The following is a 20990-nucleotide window of genomic DNA, read 5'->3' as shown; positions in this document are numbered from 1 at the left end:
ACACAACACATATGCAAGATTTATGTGTCAGTAAGACCTCCTGATGCAGACTAGTAGCTTCCAGGCTACCCACCACACAGAGATGGAGTTACATTGAGGAGGGAAGAGAGAGAAAGAGAGAGTCTGTCAACCAGTTCAGTGTGCTTCCTGTCAGTGTCAAACTATTTTGTCGGTGAACGACCTGACTCAGTTTCTGCTGCACTGACGGGACTCTATCTACATCTAAGTAAGTTCTCATAACAACAATATTATAATCTTGTTAAATATTAAAGAGATGCCTGTGTAATGAACCATATTAGGAAATATTTAAAACTAGTTTGGTAACTTCAGTTGGCTGACAACCTGACTAGAGTGGAGTGGTGAGGTAAGGGGTAATAACAGCAAATCATTTGAGATATAGCATGCCATTGATTCCTATCAGTAATATAAGATATGTCATATCACCCAAAATGCTATCCTCAGTGTCATTAGTCTTAAATTGTCATTTTTCTGTGACTGAGTGTGCGATAGCTCCTTGAGTGTGTTATGCCATTGCTTTACTCGTCTAAAATGTCCTCTGAGAGACTGTATTTTGGATTGATGTACTTTAGCAATAATTCAGTGAGACTGGCGTCCTCTTATGAGTTTCTCTCTATCTCACACACACTCTCTCTTTCTCTGTGTATTACTTTTTGCTGTTGTTTACAATAATATTAATCAGTGTCATTTGGTGCTATGACCATGAAAGCGTGCTTCGTAGGTTGAGGCCTTACATTGTAAAACAACTTCCCAACAGACTGTTACAGTATACAGTACAACAAACAGTGGATACATATAGACACATTTGCATAACATGTAAGTCAATGTTTGCAATAACAAACATATACCTGTTTTCTGACATTGCTGCTTGTGTGAAACAGATGGACCGGTGGCATTGTTATTATGGCTGTATGGAGGTCTCTACTAAAACTCAAGTGTTACACATTTTGACGAATTTGACCTTTCCTTTAAGACTTATATGGTATGAGTTAATAGATTTTCTGCAATTCTGGTCTGTAATTTTCTCTATTATCTTCCATTCCAATTGCTTTCATACAACATGTCTTCATCAGTTTTTGAATGAGCAGCAAGGGATTCGGCGACATGTAACTCAATCTGGGGCCAAAAAAGATGCTCTTTTGATAAACTACTTTCTTTTAAGTATACACATGAGACACATATGATATACTATATACAGTATATCTGAGTTAATACACCAATAATGTATAATCAAGCACAGATTTGGAAAATAGGATGAACACTTTTCATCTTCAATAAGTAGACAGGAGGAATAACAACAGAAATATTCACTGAAGTCTCTTGAACAAGGAATGGAGACAAGAAAATTATTATTACAATATCAAATTCGGTCTTGATTAACTTTAAGTACAAGAGATAGAAACCAAAGGTTATCTTCACCTCACTAAGCAAAGAAGCCCATTGATCGCAGCACTTGCTATGAATAGTAACAGAAAATGGTGCCATTACGGCCATTACACTTCATCAATTGACAGACTAATGTTTCCACAGAAAAGCTGTTAGTAAAAAACAATACCATCAAATGAAATACAAAAGGCTGTATTAAACTTGGATTACACTCAGACTATGCTCTTAAGTGCCTTAGCCTTATAGAGGGTCAATCACACGACACTGTGTACTAATACTGAATGAATACTAAAATAAAATACACAGGAAATTTCAGGTTTCCCATACGATACGCACTCTAATGTGTTCACTCACTCATGGCCTGAACATGGGAAATCTGAACCACCCTTTATGTTCATTAAAGCTTCATTTGGACACAAAACTGATAATAATATTAATGGAAATTGTATATACAAATCTAGTTCAAAACTGGTCAGACATGTTTAACCGCCTACCATCTGCTCAGACACTGATTTACCACATAGTTGACCAGTTATGAGCAATTTTATTCAAACAATAATCCATATGACGTCATTATGGAAATGCAGCACAGAATATAAAATGATATACAATAGAATATCATTTTGTTACGCTTGTTTACATAAAGATGTATGTGGCTGTACCTGGCGTAATACATGAATGAGGTCAAGTGAAGACAGACTTATGCCAAATATGAAAATAAACACGTACTTTGCATGAGGTAGCTTGCACAATAAGGCTCAGTATGTTTAAATAGGTAAGAAATAGGTATGAGCTAAGGTGTTTTTTCTTTAGCAAAAGACATTGTTGTCAGCTGTCTTGATCACTAATCTTTTGGTCATGCAAAATGTGCTTTTCAAAGACAACCCAAAAATACAGTTGAAGGTGAGAAATCTGTTCAAATAAATACTAAATAATGAAAAAGACACGAGACACACAGTGAGCGGGCCCGGCCTAATACGGCATTCAGTATCATCTGTGCGTCTCACAGAATATGTAACCTGTTAAATGCTGTGACACAATGACAGACGTCTATGAAATTTCACTTAGATTAACTGTAGGAAATACATATAGTCCACCTGACCTCACATACTGTAGATTGCAAACATTATCTCAGGGATTAATTATGCCCCTGGATCATGGGTTGGGCACACACAGAGTGTTTGGTGGTGCGTATTTGATCTCTTGTCACTACTTGTGCTCTATCTTTTGGTAATAAAATCATTAACCTCCATGTTTTTATATGATTGCATCAGTTTTATGGAACTGGTAACAAGTTCTGGTAGCACTTGGTTAAGATTATAGATCAACAGGTGCAGGGCCAGATGAGGGGCACAGGGTGGCACAGGCCGACCCCAGAATTTAGTTGGCCACCCCAAGTGCCACGCCACCAGAAATGTGATAGTTGGGCAGGACCGCAAAAAAGTAGAATGATTTTCTTAGCCAAAACAAGTGTTTTACATTGATTTGAAGCTGACATGATGAAAATGATTTAGGCTATATTTATGGGTACGTAATTGCGATGCTATATATGTCCTGTGTCTGGGCTCAAGAACCAATTTCTGCCATTGCAAGTTGTTCTGTCCATGTACATCTAGCCTATATATGGTGAAAAACTTCATTCAAATTGGCTACTGCTTTACTTGAAAATACTTTCTACCAAGTTATGTGCTTCCGATGTTCTACATGTTTTCAACATTTCATTCTTTCAACAATTCTTCTTTACATAAAATAAACTGCTTGGTTATTAATAACACATACTTTGAGGTTTTGATATGTATTTTACCTTCCACATGTTATGTTTATGTGCCACCCCTCTCTGAATCTGTGCCCCAGCCCAGTCACCCTATCAAAATGTTTCTAGAATCACCACTGCAGATCAAGTGTTCTACAGAAAAGAGAAGCCAAGTGTTGATCCTTTATGGCTTCAGCTTCTATTTCATTTCAATTCATGTCAATTCAGTGAGAGGATCTGCAACACGTTGTTGTTGGTTCTGCTTAGAACCCTCTGAGGATGTGATATTTTGGGTGTCACATTTTGGCTCTCAGGGAACCTGTTCGGCCATGTTGAGCCCTTCTGTTCTACCAACAAAGGGTCCGTTATGATGCCTGTACTTGTCTTGCCTGTAGACAGACTTCCTCTATCTTAACGAACTGAAAGCGCATGCTGTACATACACTTCAATGCATCTCTCATATTTCTCATGCACAATATGCTGTACTAGTAACATTAATCTCATTACATCTTCGTCACCTGCCAATATTATAGCCACTTCTCTAACAGGCTTTTGGCCCAAACATAGACTTATCCTAGTCCTGGACAATAGAGATTTTCACTGCAGTTTTCTTTTACTCTAGGACTATGTTTCATCTATGCATGATGGCCGGAGGTAGCGTAGTAATTAAGGAGCTGAGCCCACATTAAAAAGCATGCCTGAAAAGTTGTGGGTACAATTCTTGGCTTCCACCATTGTGCCCTTGAGCAAGGCACTTAACCCCAAGTTGCTCCGGGGACAATGGCCCTTGTAATATACAGTAATTGACATAATTACTTTGGATGGAGGCATTTTCTAAATGAATACATGTACATGTATGAGACCTGAGAAGCTGTGTCTTGTTAGGGCTTAACCAGTACCAGTGGTGGGATGGTAAGGGCTGTCTGGGGGACTACTCCTTGGTGTCTCCGCTACATTTAGCTCATATGAGGTGTAGTCAGAAACCTCACCCACTGAGTAAAGATGAATATGTCCTTTTCAGAATGAAAGACAAGGATTCCCTTTTTCAGACAGAAACAGATACCTGTACAACTTTCTCAATCTCCCACACCTTCCACCATCTTCTGACTCATACGTATTCCCTCACATTTCTTTCTGTTCTTTTCATTGTCTTTCATCTCCAATTCTGTCTCACTTAATAATGGTTACATTTTTAGGTCAATTCAGCCATGTTCTGGTAGTCTCCTGTGGCAACGTTTAGTTAGTCTTGCAAGTCAGTTTCTCTTTCCTCCATCTCCTTCATACAGTCAGTCTCCCTCTCTCTCTCTCTCTCTCTCTCTCGCTCTCTCTCTCTATCTCTCTCTCTCTCTCTCTCTCTCTCTCTCCTTGATACCTCTTATCCTCTCGAACATGCAGCCCTTTGCTTTGCCTTAAGTATGATAAGTCTTAAGTAGGATATTTCGCTCTCTGGTGTCTCTCTAGTGACTTCACCATGGTGCTGCATCGTAATCTTTTTCTCTGTATTTTTGTCTGTATTTTTTCCACAGAGGTAGAAACTGAGGCATTTGCTGACATTTGCGCGACTCCCTCTATGTTTCCACTTTGTATCCACCAGTTTCACATCATCATAGACATTGACAAGAAACCTATTTCAACATAAAGTAGCATACACAAAACACACATGCACCCCCCCCCCTCTCTTTCACAAACACACACACACACACACACACACACACACACACACACACACACACACACACACACTCACACACACACACACACACTCACAGTCACACACACACACTCACAAAGCTTTACAAAGAGTTTTGCTTTACAAAGATATAATGTCATTAACAGTGTGTGTGTGTGTATGTGTGTGTGTGTGTGTGTGTGTGTGTGTGTGTGTACAGTATTTGTATGCATGCGTGTATGTGTGTGTGTGTGTGTGTGTGTGTGTGTATGCATGAGTGTGTGTGTGTGTGTGTGTGTGTGTGTGTGTGTGTGTGTGTGTGTGTGTGTGTGTGTGTGTACAGTATGTGTATGCATGCGTGTATGTGCGTGTGTGTGTGTGTGTGTGTGTGTGTGTGTGTGTGTGTGTGTGTGTGTGTACAGTATGTGTATACATGCGTGTGTGTGTGTGTGTGTGTGTGTGTGTGTGTGTGTGTGTGTGTGTGTGTGTGTGTACAGTATGTGTATGCATGCGTGTGTGTGTGTGTGTGTGTGTGTGTGTGTGTGTGTGTGTGTGTGTGTGTGTGTGTGTATGAATGGGGTGTATGTGGCGTAAGTGTCTGCATATACTGTAAAAGAAAGCAGATAGTGAGGTAGTATGCAGTCACAATCATTTCCAAATAAGGCCATGCCTAAGGGGAAAATTTCCCCTTTTACAGAATAGTCCTTCAAAACATCTTCCTTTTTTTCACGGTCATCAAAACAAATGTCATATTGTCATATGTGTGTTTACTTTCCATTGACATTTAGCTACCTTTTTAGAGTCTTTTACCATATACTTCTACTCCATTCACAGTGGCGTAACATGACAGTTACACACTCACTATGCAATAAAAGTGTGGCCTACATAGATAGAATAGAAAGTATCTACAACTTCCATCAAAAATATGTTCACCTTATACATTGAAGGGTGTTTTAATTTGTATTCAGTTAGTACAAGAACACATTTAATTACAACTGCACAGCTACATCCTGCATGTTCGTTTACGTTTTACCATCGCACTGCCCAAAACCTTCCACTGTTACTGGGTGCCAGATCTGTTTTCATCAAATGGAATTTATTACATGTGTGATTAAAACTGGTAATTTACCAGGAAATACCAAAAATAGAGTATAGGCTGAGGCTCAGCTAAGCAATTTAACTGAATTTTACCTGTCGAAGGCGTGAAACCATATACACAAGCATTAAGAGTGAAGTCTCACCTTAGCAAAATGATACATTTAGAATCCATCATCTGTGTCAAATTCAATCTCCATACAGATATTGAAACATGGCATATTGATCACAGTGATAAGATGAAATTGAGAAGATATGCTGTTTTGTTTAATTAACAATATCTTGTACAGTGCTGTCTATCTGATGAAGAGTCAAGTTGCTATCTCCAAGACATATAAAATACATCAGTAGTTATAGCGCTGTCTTTTATTCAAATTCTAGTCATGTGTTTTGTCTCTGCTTGTTGGGAAAAGAAACAAAGCATGTATTTTCGCAGTGCATGACTGATGACTCCATTCACATGTATGTTTTATCAGTCTGAGGGCATTTAGGCTTCAAACAATGGGCCGAGTTCAGTACAGTTCAGTACAGTAAGCGTTATTGTCCCAAAGGGAAATGTATCTTGCAGACACGTACAAAAGACATAAAAGATATAAAAGACAATAATACAGTACAGAAGACTGGCAAGCAACAGTGGACAATAGGACAGAACCACAGACAATAGAAGATGGCCAAGGTTTCTGCAGAGACTGATAGGTACGTGGCAGACTGGGCAGAACTCTGGTCCAGTGCTGATCCTCTCTAAAATCCATGGTCAACAGAAGTCTCTCTTTTCAGAGAGCACCAGCCAGTGTAGAAAGAAGCTTGGTATTTCCAATCTCATGTGTACAAAAGAATACATTTCTGTATGCGCTGACAAATATTTACAAAGTGAACTGTGTGTGTGTGTGTGTGTATGTGTGTGTATATACGTGTATGTGTATGTGTGTGTGTGTGTGTGTGTGTGTGTGTGTGTGTGTGTGTGTACAGTATGTGTATGTGTACAGTATGTGTGTGTGTGTGTGTGTGTGTGTGTGTGTGTGTGTGTGTGTGTGTGTGCGTTCCATGTTTGAAGTAGAAAACAGCAGCACTTACAGTACACAGCTCCGGGGGATGTATTTAGTTAGTGTGTGTTAGCACGGCTTAACAGGGAAATGACACATGCTAGGGGATAGACGAATTGAAAGCATGTGGGGGACATCTCCCACTCTTTTTCTGTAACTCCTCTCTCTCGATGCACCCCAACAATTTGTCACTCTTTCAGACAGGAGGCTGATATGGGTTACCTCTTTGTGACTAACCCGGGATCCCTCAACCAAAGGTGTTTCCCATCGGAAAGCCCGAGCGAAACAGAGACCTGCTTCGAGCCATTTTTGCTCCACTGAGAGAGATTCGGTAGAACACCTCTGATTTTCCAAAACACAGTCAGGGTAGATCACAGAAAGCCAAACAGCTGCAAGTAGTCGACCAGATATTCCATCACTACAGGGCTTCAACCTCTATCTCTATGTGAGTTTCTGAGCCAGACATTTTGAACCCAGTTTGACTAGAATGAAGACTTAGCCCTGCGTCGTTTAGCACAGTGTTCAGTGAGGAGCGTGTGGGGCAGGAAGGTCGACGATGCACAGGGTAAACCTCAGAGAGACAGATGTGAGGCAGGCGACATGTTTGTTTGGTCCTTCATGTGGTTGGGTGCAGTAAACCACCCTGTTTGTCCCGCTTCACGCCAGAGGCTCAGGCACACATCTCCACCTGTGTGCTGAGCTGAGCTCTGCTGTGCTACAATGTGGTCTGACTCTGAGCACACAGTATACGCTCTCATGACAGGAGCAATTCAAGTGCTTCTGAATTAGGACAGAGCAATACATCAAGCTCTGTCTTTCCATCTCAACATGATTATGATTGCTATGGGATTGCTATGGGATGCATAGTGCATGGTGCATCGCTCTTGCATGGTTCCTTAGTGCATGTTTCTTTCTGTATATATGTCTGGTTATGGTTCTTGGCAGACACTTTTGTTCAAAGAGTCATAGAAAAGAAAATATATATTATCATCAAAAATGAACAGTTCAAAGTAATATTGTAGCAGACAGAAACATTCAAATAAAAGTAAAAGACTGAAGAACTTTCACAGAATAGACACAATAGCATCACAATAATAACCATAAACACATACAAACTGTGGCTCTGTAAAGAGAACTAATTTGTTAGATACAGTAGAAGGTGAACGTACGTATTTAAACGCTTTTTGAAAATCCTACAACTATATACAGTATAAAAGAATTTGTGACATATTCCAGTTGATCACACATTGACAGAGTATTGGTCAGTGAGGAGGAGAGGGATCAATAAGCTACACAAACTGCCAATGCCACCAGGAGATGTCAACACAGGTCAGATGTGGAACCTGCAATATCTCTTCTGCTTGTTTCTTGACTTACATATGATGGTCAGAATTTAACAGAACCATATGAAAATACCCCCCGGTCAGCTGAGTGTTTCAGTTCAGTGTTTCACTTCTTCAATTAGAGATTTCACACTAGACAGACACGAGAGCCCACGAGAGCTGCTGTCCTCCACAATCTGAAATAAAGTCCTGTACACCGCTGGGAATCAAAGGCAGAGGCTCCAACACAGTATGATTTTTTCCCTTTCCAAGACATTTCTCTGGTACTCCAACAAAAGGATATTGTTTACCTGATTTACATTTTAGTAACTGTGAAAATATTCAGCCAGGTGGGGAAAAATAATTTTTGCCTTTGTTTAAAGTGCCATGTATTAATCGCATTTCATCAAAATGATTTTTATTAATCACATAAATGGAGTTTTGCTTCTTTGACAAGTTCTGCAGCTACATGTGTTAAGTATTTTAAGTCTAAAGTCTAACTAAAGCTTCTAAAGTCAAACTAAAGCTTGTGTAATAAATACACAAAATCTCTTTGCAAATTTAATACCATTTGGCAAAAAGAGCAGTGTGTCAGCTAAAAGCTGTCTCACGTCACATGATGCTGTTAGAGAACTTCGCTCATAGACTGACTTTGCACTTTGCATCATTTAAATTAGGACTCTTAGATTTCATACTATCAGTTGCTATAAAAACATGTCTGATTTCATACTGTAAGTATCTTTTGTGCAAGTTAAACCCCAGCGCTTACTTTGTGGGTGCTATCGGCTTGAGCACTCCAAATATCTCAAACCATTCACTCCTGTATGAAAACTACAGCTTTCAAACATTTTTCGAGTTCCTTTAGGTGCAGGTGCAACAAAAACAGGGATTTCTGTGAGGTGGGGTGCATATCATAAAAAATATATTCTTTTGATTTCTACCAAATGATATTAAAAACCACACATCCAAAGAGTTTCGACGTGTGTCTTTGTCAAAGTCATTGGTTTTCGTTCATTTCGACTTGTGTCTTTGTCAAAGTCATTGGTTTTGCCCCCCATTCATCTTTCCCAATCAGGACACCTGGGATTGGGTTTGTCTACTGGTGTAGGCCACTCTTTGTGACCACATTAAGGAACACAATCAATTGCATCAATCACAGTTTACTTTATACACAGACAATGTTGAAATGCTGAGAGGGAGAAGGTTCATAAGGATCAGTCCTCTCTCGTGAAGCACCAGAAGAGAATTCAGAAGCGCGGTGGAACTACCTTTTTGACTTAATATTGAAATGCTGTTCCAAAAACATCTCATCATTGAACTACTTGTTTTTTATTTATTCATTTGACTGACAATTTTTTATCCAAAGCTACTTACATATATAAATTATTACAAGGGCCATTGTCCCCAGAGCAACTCAAGGTAAAGTGCATTGCTCGATGGCACACAACAGTCGCTGCCAAGAATTGAACCTGCACAACTTCTTTTCTGGCTACTGGCTACTATATACACAGACGATATTGAAATGCTGTTCCAATAATACGTCTACTGTCCCAATCCCCATCATTTAAGACATTATTTTGTTTAAATTAGTTGTTATTTGGACTGTGACGACTACTTCACTATTAAAATAAATACAGCCTGTTATAAAACAGTGGTGATATCGGCGAAACATGGAACCTGAGCGCAGTGTTACCATGTTGTGTTGTAACTGTAAAAGAGCTGAATGAAGAGGTGAATATCCTCTAAGGTCTACCAATGCAGCCTGAAATATGGGTTTAACTGAAGCTTGAACAGAAAAGATAGTCTGCTGTAGTTCTGGACATTGGCCATCCCTTTTTCTCTGGAAGAGAGTGATAAACCATCTTGTGAGCCGTGAAAGCAGGTAGAAATGTGAGTGCTCACATTAATGCCTCCATAAAAGCCTATTTCAAGGGTGGCCCCCAGGTCACAAATGCAGAAACTGAACCCTGAGGTTTGTGTTTACAGAGCACGCAAGTGTTCAGTTATGCCGGGTTGCACCATCAATTCATGTTTAGGACTTTCTATTTGATGCAGTCGTAGGTACCGAGGACCTTTTTATCATGTACCGGTACTTTCCAGGGTTTTATGCAAGGTACCATTTTTTATGATGTAGACTACATCTATTTAAAAGAAGATAACCAATGCTCTGAACACCTAATTGGATTTTGTAATGACATAAAAAGTTATTTGTACTGAGTAATTCATTATGTAAGAATAAGAGTTGAGCTTGTAAGGTTGGCTGAAGATTGACAAAGTGTTACATCAGAAGCCGAACAAGAAAACAAAACAATGATAAATAAAGATAAAACAAATAATAATACATAAAAACAATAAATAAAAAGCTGTAGAATAATGAAAGTATCTAATTTTTTAAATACATCTGTGGAAGCATAATTAAATCTGATACAGCGACCAAGAAAAATCTTGAGGTTATGAATGTTATGAATATGAAAACCAATGTGAGAAGCAGTACGTAATGGATAATAGCAAGATAAAAATCATTTTTAATAAAATTTAACTTGCTGCCTAGAGGCTCACAATCCCCATGTTTATTGAAATGAAAAGGCCGCTGAAACATGAAGTTGAACTTAAAGTGCTACAAATAACGTTTACAATAAAATGGAAGGGGATATTTTTTCTTTGGTTTAAACCTAAATACATAATACATTGTTTCTCGCATGAATGTGAGCGCAACATTTCTAGCAATCGATCGCAGTCATCATGAGGGGTTTTAACGAAATAATTAAGCATCTTTGCAGCCAATCGGAATCTCTGACATTTTTGCTTAGTCCACTAATTTATTAATCGTCACACTGTAAACCAATCTCATTTCATTTCCTCATTGTTTTTAGACCAATCAGAGGTGAGGGGGCAGTCAACGCCATACAAATAAGCATCTGCTTTCCTGCAATTGAACACATCCGCCAAGATTTCATCTGTGTCAGAGGCCGATGTCCTGGCCCTCAAACAGACTGTGAGTACAGTTAAAAACCAACCACATCTTCTAACATATCAAGTTTACTGTGATATATTTTGGTATGTTAAACTTAAACTGTTATATTGAAATATTGTTATTGAAACGAATGCTGTATGTGTCAGTTATCCTTCAGTGCTTTTTGGTATCGTTTTGTTTGTCTCCTATTCAGCTATATTTGTGCAATACAGGTATTATGTTTGGTGGTATATGCATTCCTCTCTGACAAAGAACTGTAAACCGTGTCCCATGAAATGCCACTTTTGATTTAAAAAATCTGATTCTGCAAATGTGGCTTTACGCATCAGTGTGTAAGCGCATGTATATAGGCACATAACTAACCTTTATCATTAAAATGGAACCAACTTTTAGACGTGTCTTTCTCGCCTCTATAAAATAGCCATACATAATAATAACTCTAAAATCTATGTGTAAGTCTTTAAACTTAATACATTGTTGGGTAATGTTGGTTTAATATACTGTACACACCGTAAATGTAATTCGCTTCGCGTCCTGTTTTGAGAGAGTGTGTAACACACCATGACAATTTTGGGCATTTCTCCCCTCAGGACGGAGATTCACATCTTTGGGAGCAGAAGCACCTCCATGTAAGTATACCATCTGTGACCTGACCCAACCGTAGGCCCACACATTCACCCAGACTACATGGAATAGGAATGGATCGAGGGCCGCAGTAGATCGGCCCTCCCTGCTGATCAGCTGTGCCACTCACTTGTTAGAATCACCAGACAGACTTTTACGTATGTATGTTATCACACAATTCTCTGGAAATTGTGTGTTTTATTTATAAATGAAGTCTGTACTGTAGGACATTAATTTTACATTTTTACATTCAATCCAATGATTCAGTCAAAACTGTTCTATGAACTGAAGTCATGCATTCCCAATCATTTTCAGCCTCTTTCATCAGCTCCAACCTCCCTTCCCCCTCTCTTTGTTGTACTCTGGTTCTGTACCCCTCTTTCTCTCTCCCTCCTCTTTTCTCTCTTCCTCCCGTGTTATCTCACTCTCTCGCTCACTCGCTCGATCTGTGTTTACTGTTTAACCTCCGCCCTGACCACAGACTTCATCATCTGTTTTTCTGGGTTAGCTCCTCAGGTGTGATCTCTTTCTCTCTCTCTCTCTCTCTCTCTCTCTCTCTCTCTCTCTCTCTCTCTTTCTCTCGCTCTCTCTCTAGTGTTTCTTTGCTCATCCTCTGTACTGTTTCTCTGTCATTTTCTCATTCCTCTTTCATGTTCCCAAAGCACACATCACATAGCCACTGAAGTTCTACATTTCTAATGTGATGGCTCACAGTAGCTCAATGATGAAAAGATAATCTAATTGGCTTAAAATGGCAATATGTTATTCAAACAAGGAAGTGCAGTGATAAGATATTAATTTGCTGTATGAGCTTAAACCCTTTCATCTCTTGTGAGGTGGACTTTTAAGCATATTGGGAGTTGGACTTTTAAGCATGGTAGTATATTGGGAGGTGGACTCAAACAGAAAGATAGGAAAAGAGATCATTAGAGAGGGTAGAAACGGAGAGGATTAGAAATGACAGGGTAGTATGAGAAATAGATTCAATATTTTTGATGGTTTTATGGTTTCATCATAATCAGTTGTAAACCTTTATTTGAGTGCAGGTTCAAATTGGATATTAACGTATATCTGAGAAAAATGTATACAATATTTGCTTACTATTCTTTGTAAATGTAAAACTGACTTAATTTAATTCTATTCTAAAATTACAATCACATAATAAATGTATTTTTTAATATACATATTATAGTATTTGCTGTAGAAATATCTAGTTTTGTTAATCCATCACAAAATCGCCCCGGCGGCATCATCACCTGCCGATCAGCATTATCGTGTGTTAGAACTACGTACGCTCATTTCCATGACAGTTTCAGGACTAATAACTGTAATGAAATTAGATATAGGCCAAATATTATAATTAAGTGGTACTTTGCTTTGGAATAAAACTTTAAGTGCTTTGGCCATTGTACCTCTGCGCCTGTGGATGTAATTTTCTACTCTTCACTCTACAAAATTTCGCCCAAGAAGTCGGAGTACAATTCATTCAGTTCAAAAGTTCATTCAGAACTTTTAATATTTTCAACTATAAATATACGGTAAAATGTATGTACACAAAAATCTTAAATAGAAATCTGAACCATATTATATTACCAATCTAAAATACAAACTTGAAATACTTCACAAATGTAAGTAATGTGTTAATATACCATTACAACACAACTGCCCCGTAACATTTATCATGAGGTGATGGCAATATCTGACGTTTGATGAAGGGCTTGAGATGGCCCGAAACTTCACGGTAATTAAAACATAAACTGGGAGCATATACTGGTGTTGCGGACTTTTTCCTCTCTTTCTCATCGTCATTTTTTTGTCCAGCACCCAGGATCAGACTTGAATGTGCGTGCGTTTTATCCTCTTTACACTATGATGGCAATATCTCTCTTCAGAGTACATGAGTATGGCTGAGCCGCGGAATTACATTAGTAATAATGTTGATATTCCATTTTACGCTTAACAATGATTATGAATGTGGAAGTGATATATTGTTTATATCAGACTGGATAAGTACTTTTTCCAATACAGTACATTTCTGTAATATCCTGAATGGATTTCAAGAATCTCAGGTACTCTATTGTGCTTCATGTCTTCTCCTCTTTTCTATGTTCATCAAACACACCTCAGGACACCCACACACACTCTGTCTTTCTATGTCTTTCTTCCTCGCTCACACATACACACATACACATACACACAAATACAAACAAAGACACACTCACGTGCCAGTTACCACAAGCGCTGGCAAAGGCGATGAGGCGTGTGTTTTTTTTCTCTTCTTGTCTTAAGCGTGGAGAAATCCGCCTTTCGTGGAACAGGGGAGGAAGAGAGGGGGCGTGAAAGAGAGTGGAGGTGGTGAGGAGGTGAAGAAGAAAGGGATGAGAAGCTACAGCTCTCCAAATCACAGCCCACCACAGCAGTAGGGCCTCATCGTCGCTTTCCTGCCCCCTCCCTCCCTCAACTCTCTCTGTCTGTCAGCCAGAGACCACCACAAAGCCACTCTCTCCATCCCCCATCATCCTCTCTCTCTCTCTCTCAGAATCTCTCTTTCTCTCTCTCTCTGTCTGTCTCTGAATCTCTAAAGAAATCTGAACCCACCACAAGCCCCTTCCTTTCCCCCTCTCTCTTTCTCTCTATTCCTACATTGTCTTTGCATAACAAAGTGAAGCTGTATGTCTCTCACCTGAACTATTTCACTATTTCAGACGAGGGGACAAAATGTATGCTGTTTGGGTAGCAGCGCTACTTCTGATGACTACAATAAGTCCGATATGTAAGTTCCTGTTCACAATGGTAGCATTTCGGGTGTAACATTGATGTCATTTTTGGTTTCTGTTTTCAAACTTTCATTGCAAATGACAATGTGTTGTTGTCATTAATGTATGTATATGTACCTTTTTGTATGTATGTTAATCAAATGGCTTATAAATGACACATTTATAAATGTACCACATGAGCAGTAAATATGAAATGATTCCATGAGTCCCACTCCCAATACTCTTACTGTCTCTCTCCCAACCAGGGGCTGATAGGCCGATGGTGGTGTACGCTCAGCAGGGTGGGTCCATCCAACTGCCCACTAAAGAGAAGGCAAAGACTGGAAGTTACATGACATGGTACTTTGGAATACAAGAAAATAATATAACCGTTGAGGTATACAACAAGCACGGCTTGGGCCAAATCTCAAGTAAGGCAATCAGTCTGTGTGTACCTGTGTGTGTGTGTGTGTGTGTGTGTGTGTGTGTGTGTGTGTGTGTGTGTGTGTGTGTGTGTGTGTGCCATGTGTCTTTGTGTGAATGATTGATGTGTATGTTATACTGAAATTTTACAGAGCACCATTGATTTCTTAAAACTGAGGAGGATGATCATTATTTGTTTCTTTACAGCAAACAATAATTGGAAGGACAGGATCTCTGTATCTGACAAGGATGATTCCCTCATCATCAGCAAAGTTACTGCTTCAGACTTTGGATTCTTCAGATATGAACAGAAAGAGAGGCAGAGCACAACAGTTAACATTGTGTACAAACTGTGCAAGGGTAAGATATTTAAGAGACATTTAGGTGACTGGAAGCAGGTGGAGAAACAAAGAGTGAGACAGCTGAAAACATCTGAAAAAATGTATGTTAAATATAACTCTTTTGCTTACATATTATGTATTATTTGATTACAGTAAAAATGGGTGACACTTTCTATGAAGACTGACTATGATTTAAGCATACATTCATAAATGATAAATGCCATCTTTGGGAATTATGATCATTGTTGTACTCACTTACAAACAAGCCTGAGACTCTATATAACAATTATCATATCAATTATAATGAACAATTATCCTTCCTGATGAGTGCATTACATACTGTTAAGAATTAATCACTATAGATATGACTTTCACAGAAAGTGTTAACATAGGCCTATGTTATTGGCTTGTCGTACTTTAGAAGCCTTTTGAAAAAATATTCTGCGTGGAATATTCTCAATACAAACAATACATACTCTAGAATCTTCAATGGCATACATTGTGTAAAACTGTGAAATTCATGTCATATACTTGTTTCATCTAGAACATTGTGGCAGATGTAGGGTGCCTGCCCCCATGTGGTGTGAAATTTAATTGCATGTTGTATCCATTGGTTTGGGGTCCAAAGAGATTTATTTAAAGAGTGCAAACTCTCAAATTGACTTGACTTGGTTTGACTTGACTGTCTTTCTCTTCTTCCTTTGCATGTCTTCATTCTCTGTCTCTTAGTTACTCTCACTCCTCCATTAACTGTTCTTTATGGGGAGCCTCTGACTCTGAACTGCAAAATGGAAGAAAAATCCAAATTCACAAAAATAACCTGGATCCCTCCTGAGACGGTGGACGATACACGAAGGAAATTGTGTACAATTTCTACCTCACCAAATTTACAGATTACAAATCTGTCATGGCGCGATAAGGGTGTTTGGACCTGCTCAGTGATATATAATGGAACCACCACTAAAGCAACAACCACCATTCATGTTGTGGGTAAGTCCATCACCATATGGTGTGAGGTTTCAAGTCGGAATTTCGAGATCATGCGATGAGGTTTTTAAATTGCTCAGCACAGGGAACAGTACATGAAAACAGTAACTTGTAAAAAGAATTCAAAGTAAGGAAATCTCTTCCTCATACTCACTACCCTATCTGTCCTCCTCTCCTACACCCACCTCCAGACCTCCTTCCCACCCCCTCGGAGCCCATCTACACGTCTACCGCCTCCTCTCTCGGTCTGCCCTGCTCCATCTCCTCCCCAGTGGGGTGGGGGGAGGTCCTGGGAAAGGGCTTACAGAAAGGTGGCTGGACTTTCCTCCCTGCTGCCCTGCGCTCCGGGGAGCCAGGTCAGATCGCCTCCCTCTCCCTAAACTCCACCCCACGCTGGGACATCATGCCAAACAGAATGGATGGCTCTGCCCTGGAGAAAGGACACAAGGGGAACGACCTGTCTTTGAGAATGAAGGTTGTGACCGTGGCGGACAGGGGTAACTACACCTGTGCGCTGAACTTCCAGAAGGTCAAGCTGGAGCGGACCGTGAGGGTGGAGGTTCTGCAGGGTAAGGGTTGTGTGGATGAGTCAGGTCAGCTGTGTGTCTGTGGAGTGTGGTTGGGGGAAGACGGGGAGATGGGGTGTATGTCTGGCTACTAAATGGCAGTCTATGATCATTTCCTATATGGACGTGCAGATTTACATGAGACTTTGAAGTGCTAATCAACAAATCAACCAAATGATCAGTACATTTAGGCCACACATTGAATAAGGCTAATTTCTTAATCTCAGTACAAAAATGAAGAAGAGAAAAGGACACCCAGTGGGAGTGAGAAATGTTGTGTATGTACCTATTCTATTCCTGTGTCAGAGCCACACGTTTGTCTGCATTCATGGCTGTCTGGGCGCTTTGTATGAGAGCAGCATATCAGTGTAATGGTCCCCGGCGTGGCTGGGTCCTTTCAGCAGCTTAGTACAAAACAGATGTGCGTCTCCTTCAGCTCCATTAATGAGGCCTAATGAGCCTTTACACTGCCAGCACAAACCGGCAGGAGCTATTAAATGACTCATAGTGTGTGCTCTCTCTTTCTGTCTTTTCTCCTCTCTTTTATTCTTCCATTCTGTCTATCTATCTATCGATCTATCTATCTATCTATCTATCTTTGGGCCTTTGTGGAAATGTGATTGACTATTTTTCCATTTTTCCTTCCTGTCTTTCTTTCTCACAGTCGTCGCCAGTCCAAGCCCGCGTGCCTTCGAGGGTCAGCAGCTGAATCTGACCTGCACGCTAGGATACAGCCTGGACCCTGAGAGTGAGCTGGAAGTGAAGTGGACCCCTCCGAAGGCCGTCTCCCTCCCCGCTCTGGCGTCAACCCCCCACCCCCACACCCTCTCCGTGGAGGCGTCCGTGGGCCACAGCGGGAGGTGGAAGTGTGAGCTGCGGAAGAGAAACGAGACGCTGACATCTGCAGACGTGTCGCTCAAGATAGGTAAGGAGGGTGGAACACAACATGGGGATGGAACACACAAGCGAGGCGGTTGTGGCTTAGCTTGATCAACACTCTTCAAAACCCACTGCTGTTACCTCAGTCCACTCTATCAGTCCAAGTATCACTATTCTTCAAATGTTTGGCACTGTACAAAATAGACGGCATACTGTAAACTGTTTGTGTGTTTAAAGGATAATTCCGGTATTTAGCACTTTGAGTCCCTTCTCTGGTTTGTTTTGGATGAACTAGAGTGGTGGACACAACCGCATATAAACTTCGCTCAATTTTTGAGCCTGAAGCATAGACAGTAAATAAGGTCTCACGGAAAGACTACAACAAAAAGTAAACAGCCCCCGTTTCCGTTTAGGGAGGCGCAGTAATATCAACGTGCAATGAGTCTTCCAACAGAAATCAATGGGATTTTACAAAATGGCAAATAAATCACGACAGAAACTGTATTTCGCTACGCTACTTGTTTTGCAACATCAACGAATACCACTAACCACTCGGTGAGTTGCACAGTTTTGAAAATGAACATTAAGGGTTGTTTTAAGGACATGTTTGTGCATGCCCATAGGCCGCCACTCTGAAGGAGTCAAAGGCGATTCAAAATGAGTCAGAAAAGTCGAGACAGGACCAATTGTCAAAATTTCGGTGTCCACCACTCTAGTTCATCCAAAACAAACCAGAAAAAAAGGGACTCAAAGTGCTAAATACCAGAATTATCCTTTAAGCTTTTAAAGTTCATAAACACATCCAGTATGTCACTCAGAGTGCCATATATCCCTCTAGGTGCTATTCTGGAAATATGTCGAGTAGGCCTAGTTATATTGGGTGGGATGGGGTCAACTGAACCTAAACGTCATCCTTGGTGCTTTCCTGTGCCCCTCTCCCTGGCAGAGAAGCTCCCGGTGGACGTGTGGCTGTGTGTGGGCATCGCCAGCACTGGCCTGATCGTCATCCTGCTCATCTTCATCGCCAGCGCCCTGATCAACCGGCGCCGACAGGTAACCTCCTCACGCACCTACGCATGGAGCTTATTGAGAGGTAAAAACTGGGAAGGGGAGGGGACAGTGAGTTAGATCGTTAGTGTATGTGTTAGCTGGTTGGCTAGCTGGATAGTTAGCGTTTAGCTTGATGGTTAGCGTAAATGTGAAAGCTTTGTCTGCCTGTAGCAGCAGCAGCAGCAGCTCATGTGCATGAGTGTGTTGAGAATGTAAAGGCACAAATGTTTTTTACCTCAGAGGACAAAACTTGAGGTAATGAGGAAGAGGAAGTGAAAACATAGTGGGTTTAGAGAGTAGCCTTCACTGGTTTTCCAATCCAGAAGAGGACCATAAGGTATGGTTAAACACCTTACCAACAGGTAAATGGTCCATCACCTATAGCAACTCAAGCATGTGTGATTCTGTTTACAGCAGAGGACACAGCGGCGTAAGACCAGATTCTGCTGCTGCAAAAAGTGAGTAATGTGGCCTGCGCTTCCTGTGTTCACCTTAACCTCACAAAACCACATTTGTTTCACCCGCCGCTTCCGTCTACATCTCTACTCTTCACTCCTTCCTTTCCCCCACCCATGCTCTCTCTCTCTCTCTCTCTCTCTCTCTGTCTCACTTCCTCTCTACCTCGTTTCTCACACCGTTCTTCAGATCCACTCTAATACGTGCCTGTGGCTTAGTGTCCCCACTAATCCTTTTTATCTCATTTCTCTCTCTCTGTATCTTTGATCTGATCTGGATTTAAGTCACGGCCGGGTTTGCCAACAATTGTGTCATATCACAGTCACTCCTACCTTTAATGACACTGGAGATAAGGGTTGGTGTCTAAATTGAGGTTCCACATGCACAAAGATAATGCAGCTAATTGATCATTTCCTACTGAAATACAGTGTTATTTCACAAATGTTGAAACATATTTTGATAGATATTGGATTGCAATAGACATCATCGCTTGGGGCTATTTAAGCTCCTCTTATGTTTCTGTTGTGAGCTGGTAATGAAGGACAAATTCTCTCTTTTGACCTTGAATGACTCAGAATGTGGTGTACCTTTAGAGTGACAGGAGAACAGCAGGAACTAATGTGGAACATAATGTTCTTTTGCCTTCTCTGACTCATTATATTTTTCTGTGCTCCCCTTCTCCCTCTGTCTGTTCCCCCTCTCTCTCCGTCTACCTTGCTCTTTCTCTCTGTCTATCTCCCTCCTTCTCTTTGTTTATTTCTCTGTCTATCTCTCTTCCTTTCCATTATCTACAGCCCTAAGCCACAAAAAGGATTCTACAGGACCTGAAGGGAAGAGAGAGAGGACACGTCTTGGATAAGGAAGTTCTGACAGTGTCATTGTTGTTGATGATGACAAATTTAATTAATGATTCACAGGACAGAAGACTAGAGTTTGTTGAGAACCCATACTCTTAAAAGTACCATATACAAGAAACAAAAGCTCAGTGAGTCTAAAGTAAAGTCTATGAAAAAAACATTGCTTTCTTTAAAAATATTTTTATTGTTCTCATTCCTGACAATATATTTCTTACAGCCATTACTTACTTACAGCATAGGCTAAGGCTATACATCCTAACTCTGTATAAAAGATTTATATGTACATATTTTTAATGCTGTATTAGTTTAAATGCTTATTTTACCTCTGTGTCTATTTAAGCTTCACTTTCAAGTAAAATAGTGTTCTTTTTGTCTCAGAATGATTCCCATGCTTACATAATATGTGAAAAGCCAGCTGAATATCAATGAACCCAGGGATGTTGAGACAGCTGTTAGTCTTTTCCAGTTTAGAGTTTTGCAATCCATGCAGTCCTGGATAGGACAGAGATTTGTGCTATACTGAATAAAAAATAAAATATGGTAGAAATGTCATGCTGTGAAATCACAAGGTCAAGCCTTTGTGTCAGAGCAACCCACCTGTAAAATATCATGTGTCATGCTTTGGCTGTGTCCGATTTTTCTGTAACCCACAAAATCCAAGAGTGAGTTGTGAAATTGCTGTGTCATCCTCTGGTGACTGTTTGTTGATTTTTGTGGACACGCAGGAGTACTTTGGTCTGCTCAAACACTGGGGAGATGGCCATATGGCAGCAAAGCCATTTGAGGTGGTT

The 20990-nt window shown here is 40.3% G+C and overlaps 1 protein-coding gene across 5 annotated transcripts; it reads left to right on the top strand.

Moving 5' to 3' along the window:
- Window positions 1-93: 93 nt before the first annotated feature.
- Window positions 94-20346, top strand: cd4-1 (CD4-1 molecule). 5 transcript variants are annotated; one of them, XM_076281001.1, is made up of 12 exons: window positions 94-226; window positions 11160-11281; window positions 11851-11889; window positions 14590-14657; window positions 14907-15071; window positions 15271-15423; window positions 16134-16394; window positions 16583-16960; window positions 17622-17882; window positions 18783-18889; window positions 19301-19344; window positions 20137-20346. In XM_076281001.1, the coding sequence occupies exons 2-12, from the start codon at window positions 11259-11261 to the stop codon at window positions 20168-20170; spliced, it is 1533 nt and encodes a 510-aa protein (XP_076137116.1). In that variant the 5' UTR covers window positions 94-226; window positions 11160-11258; the 3' UTR covers window positions 20171-20346. The 5 variants fall into 5 exon arrangements, with proteins under 5 accessions (XP_076137116.1, XP_076137117.1, XP_076137118.1 ...); XM_076281002.1 differs by lacking the exon at window positions 94-226 and adding an exon at window positions 8451-8536; XM_076281003.1 differs by lacking the exon at window positions 94-226 and adding an exon at window positions 8461-8636 and having other exon boundaries at window positions 19304-19344.
- The last annotated feature ends 644 nt before the right edge of the window (window positions 20347-20990 follow it).

This window comes from Alosa pseudoharengus, unplaced genomic scaffold, assembly GCF_046254945.1.
Source record: "Alosa pseudoharengus isolate Yale_2024_CS ecotype anadromous, Long Island Sound unplaced genomic scaffold, YU_APseudo_1.1 YU_APseudo_1.1_scf_12, whole genome shotgun sequence".
Classification (NCBI taxonomy): domain Eukaryota; kingdom Metazoa; phylum Chordata; class Actinopteri; order Clupeiformes; family Clupeidae; genus Alosa; species Alosa pseudoharengus.
This window is presented reverse-complemented; position numbering and strand designations above follow the sequence as displayed.

Bases quoted from the DNA above. Each gene is read 5' to 3' on its own strand.
- cd4-1 (XM_076281001.1), top strand. From the start codon at position 11,259: ATGTCCTGGCCCTCAAACAGACT. The intron at 15,424-16,133 runs GTAAGATATTTA...TCTGTCTCTTAG, and splicing joins TGTGTACAAACTGTGCAAGG to TTACTCTCACTCCTCCATTA. The intron at 16,395-16,582 runs GTAAGTCCATCA...ACCCACCTCCAG, and splicing joins AACCACCATTCATGTTGTGG to ACCTCCTTCCCACCCCCTCG.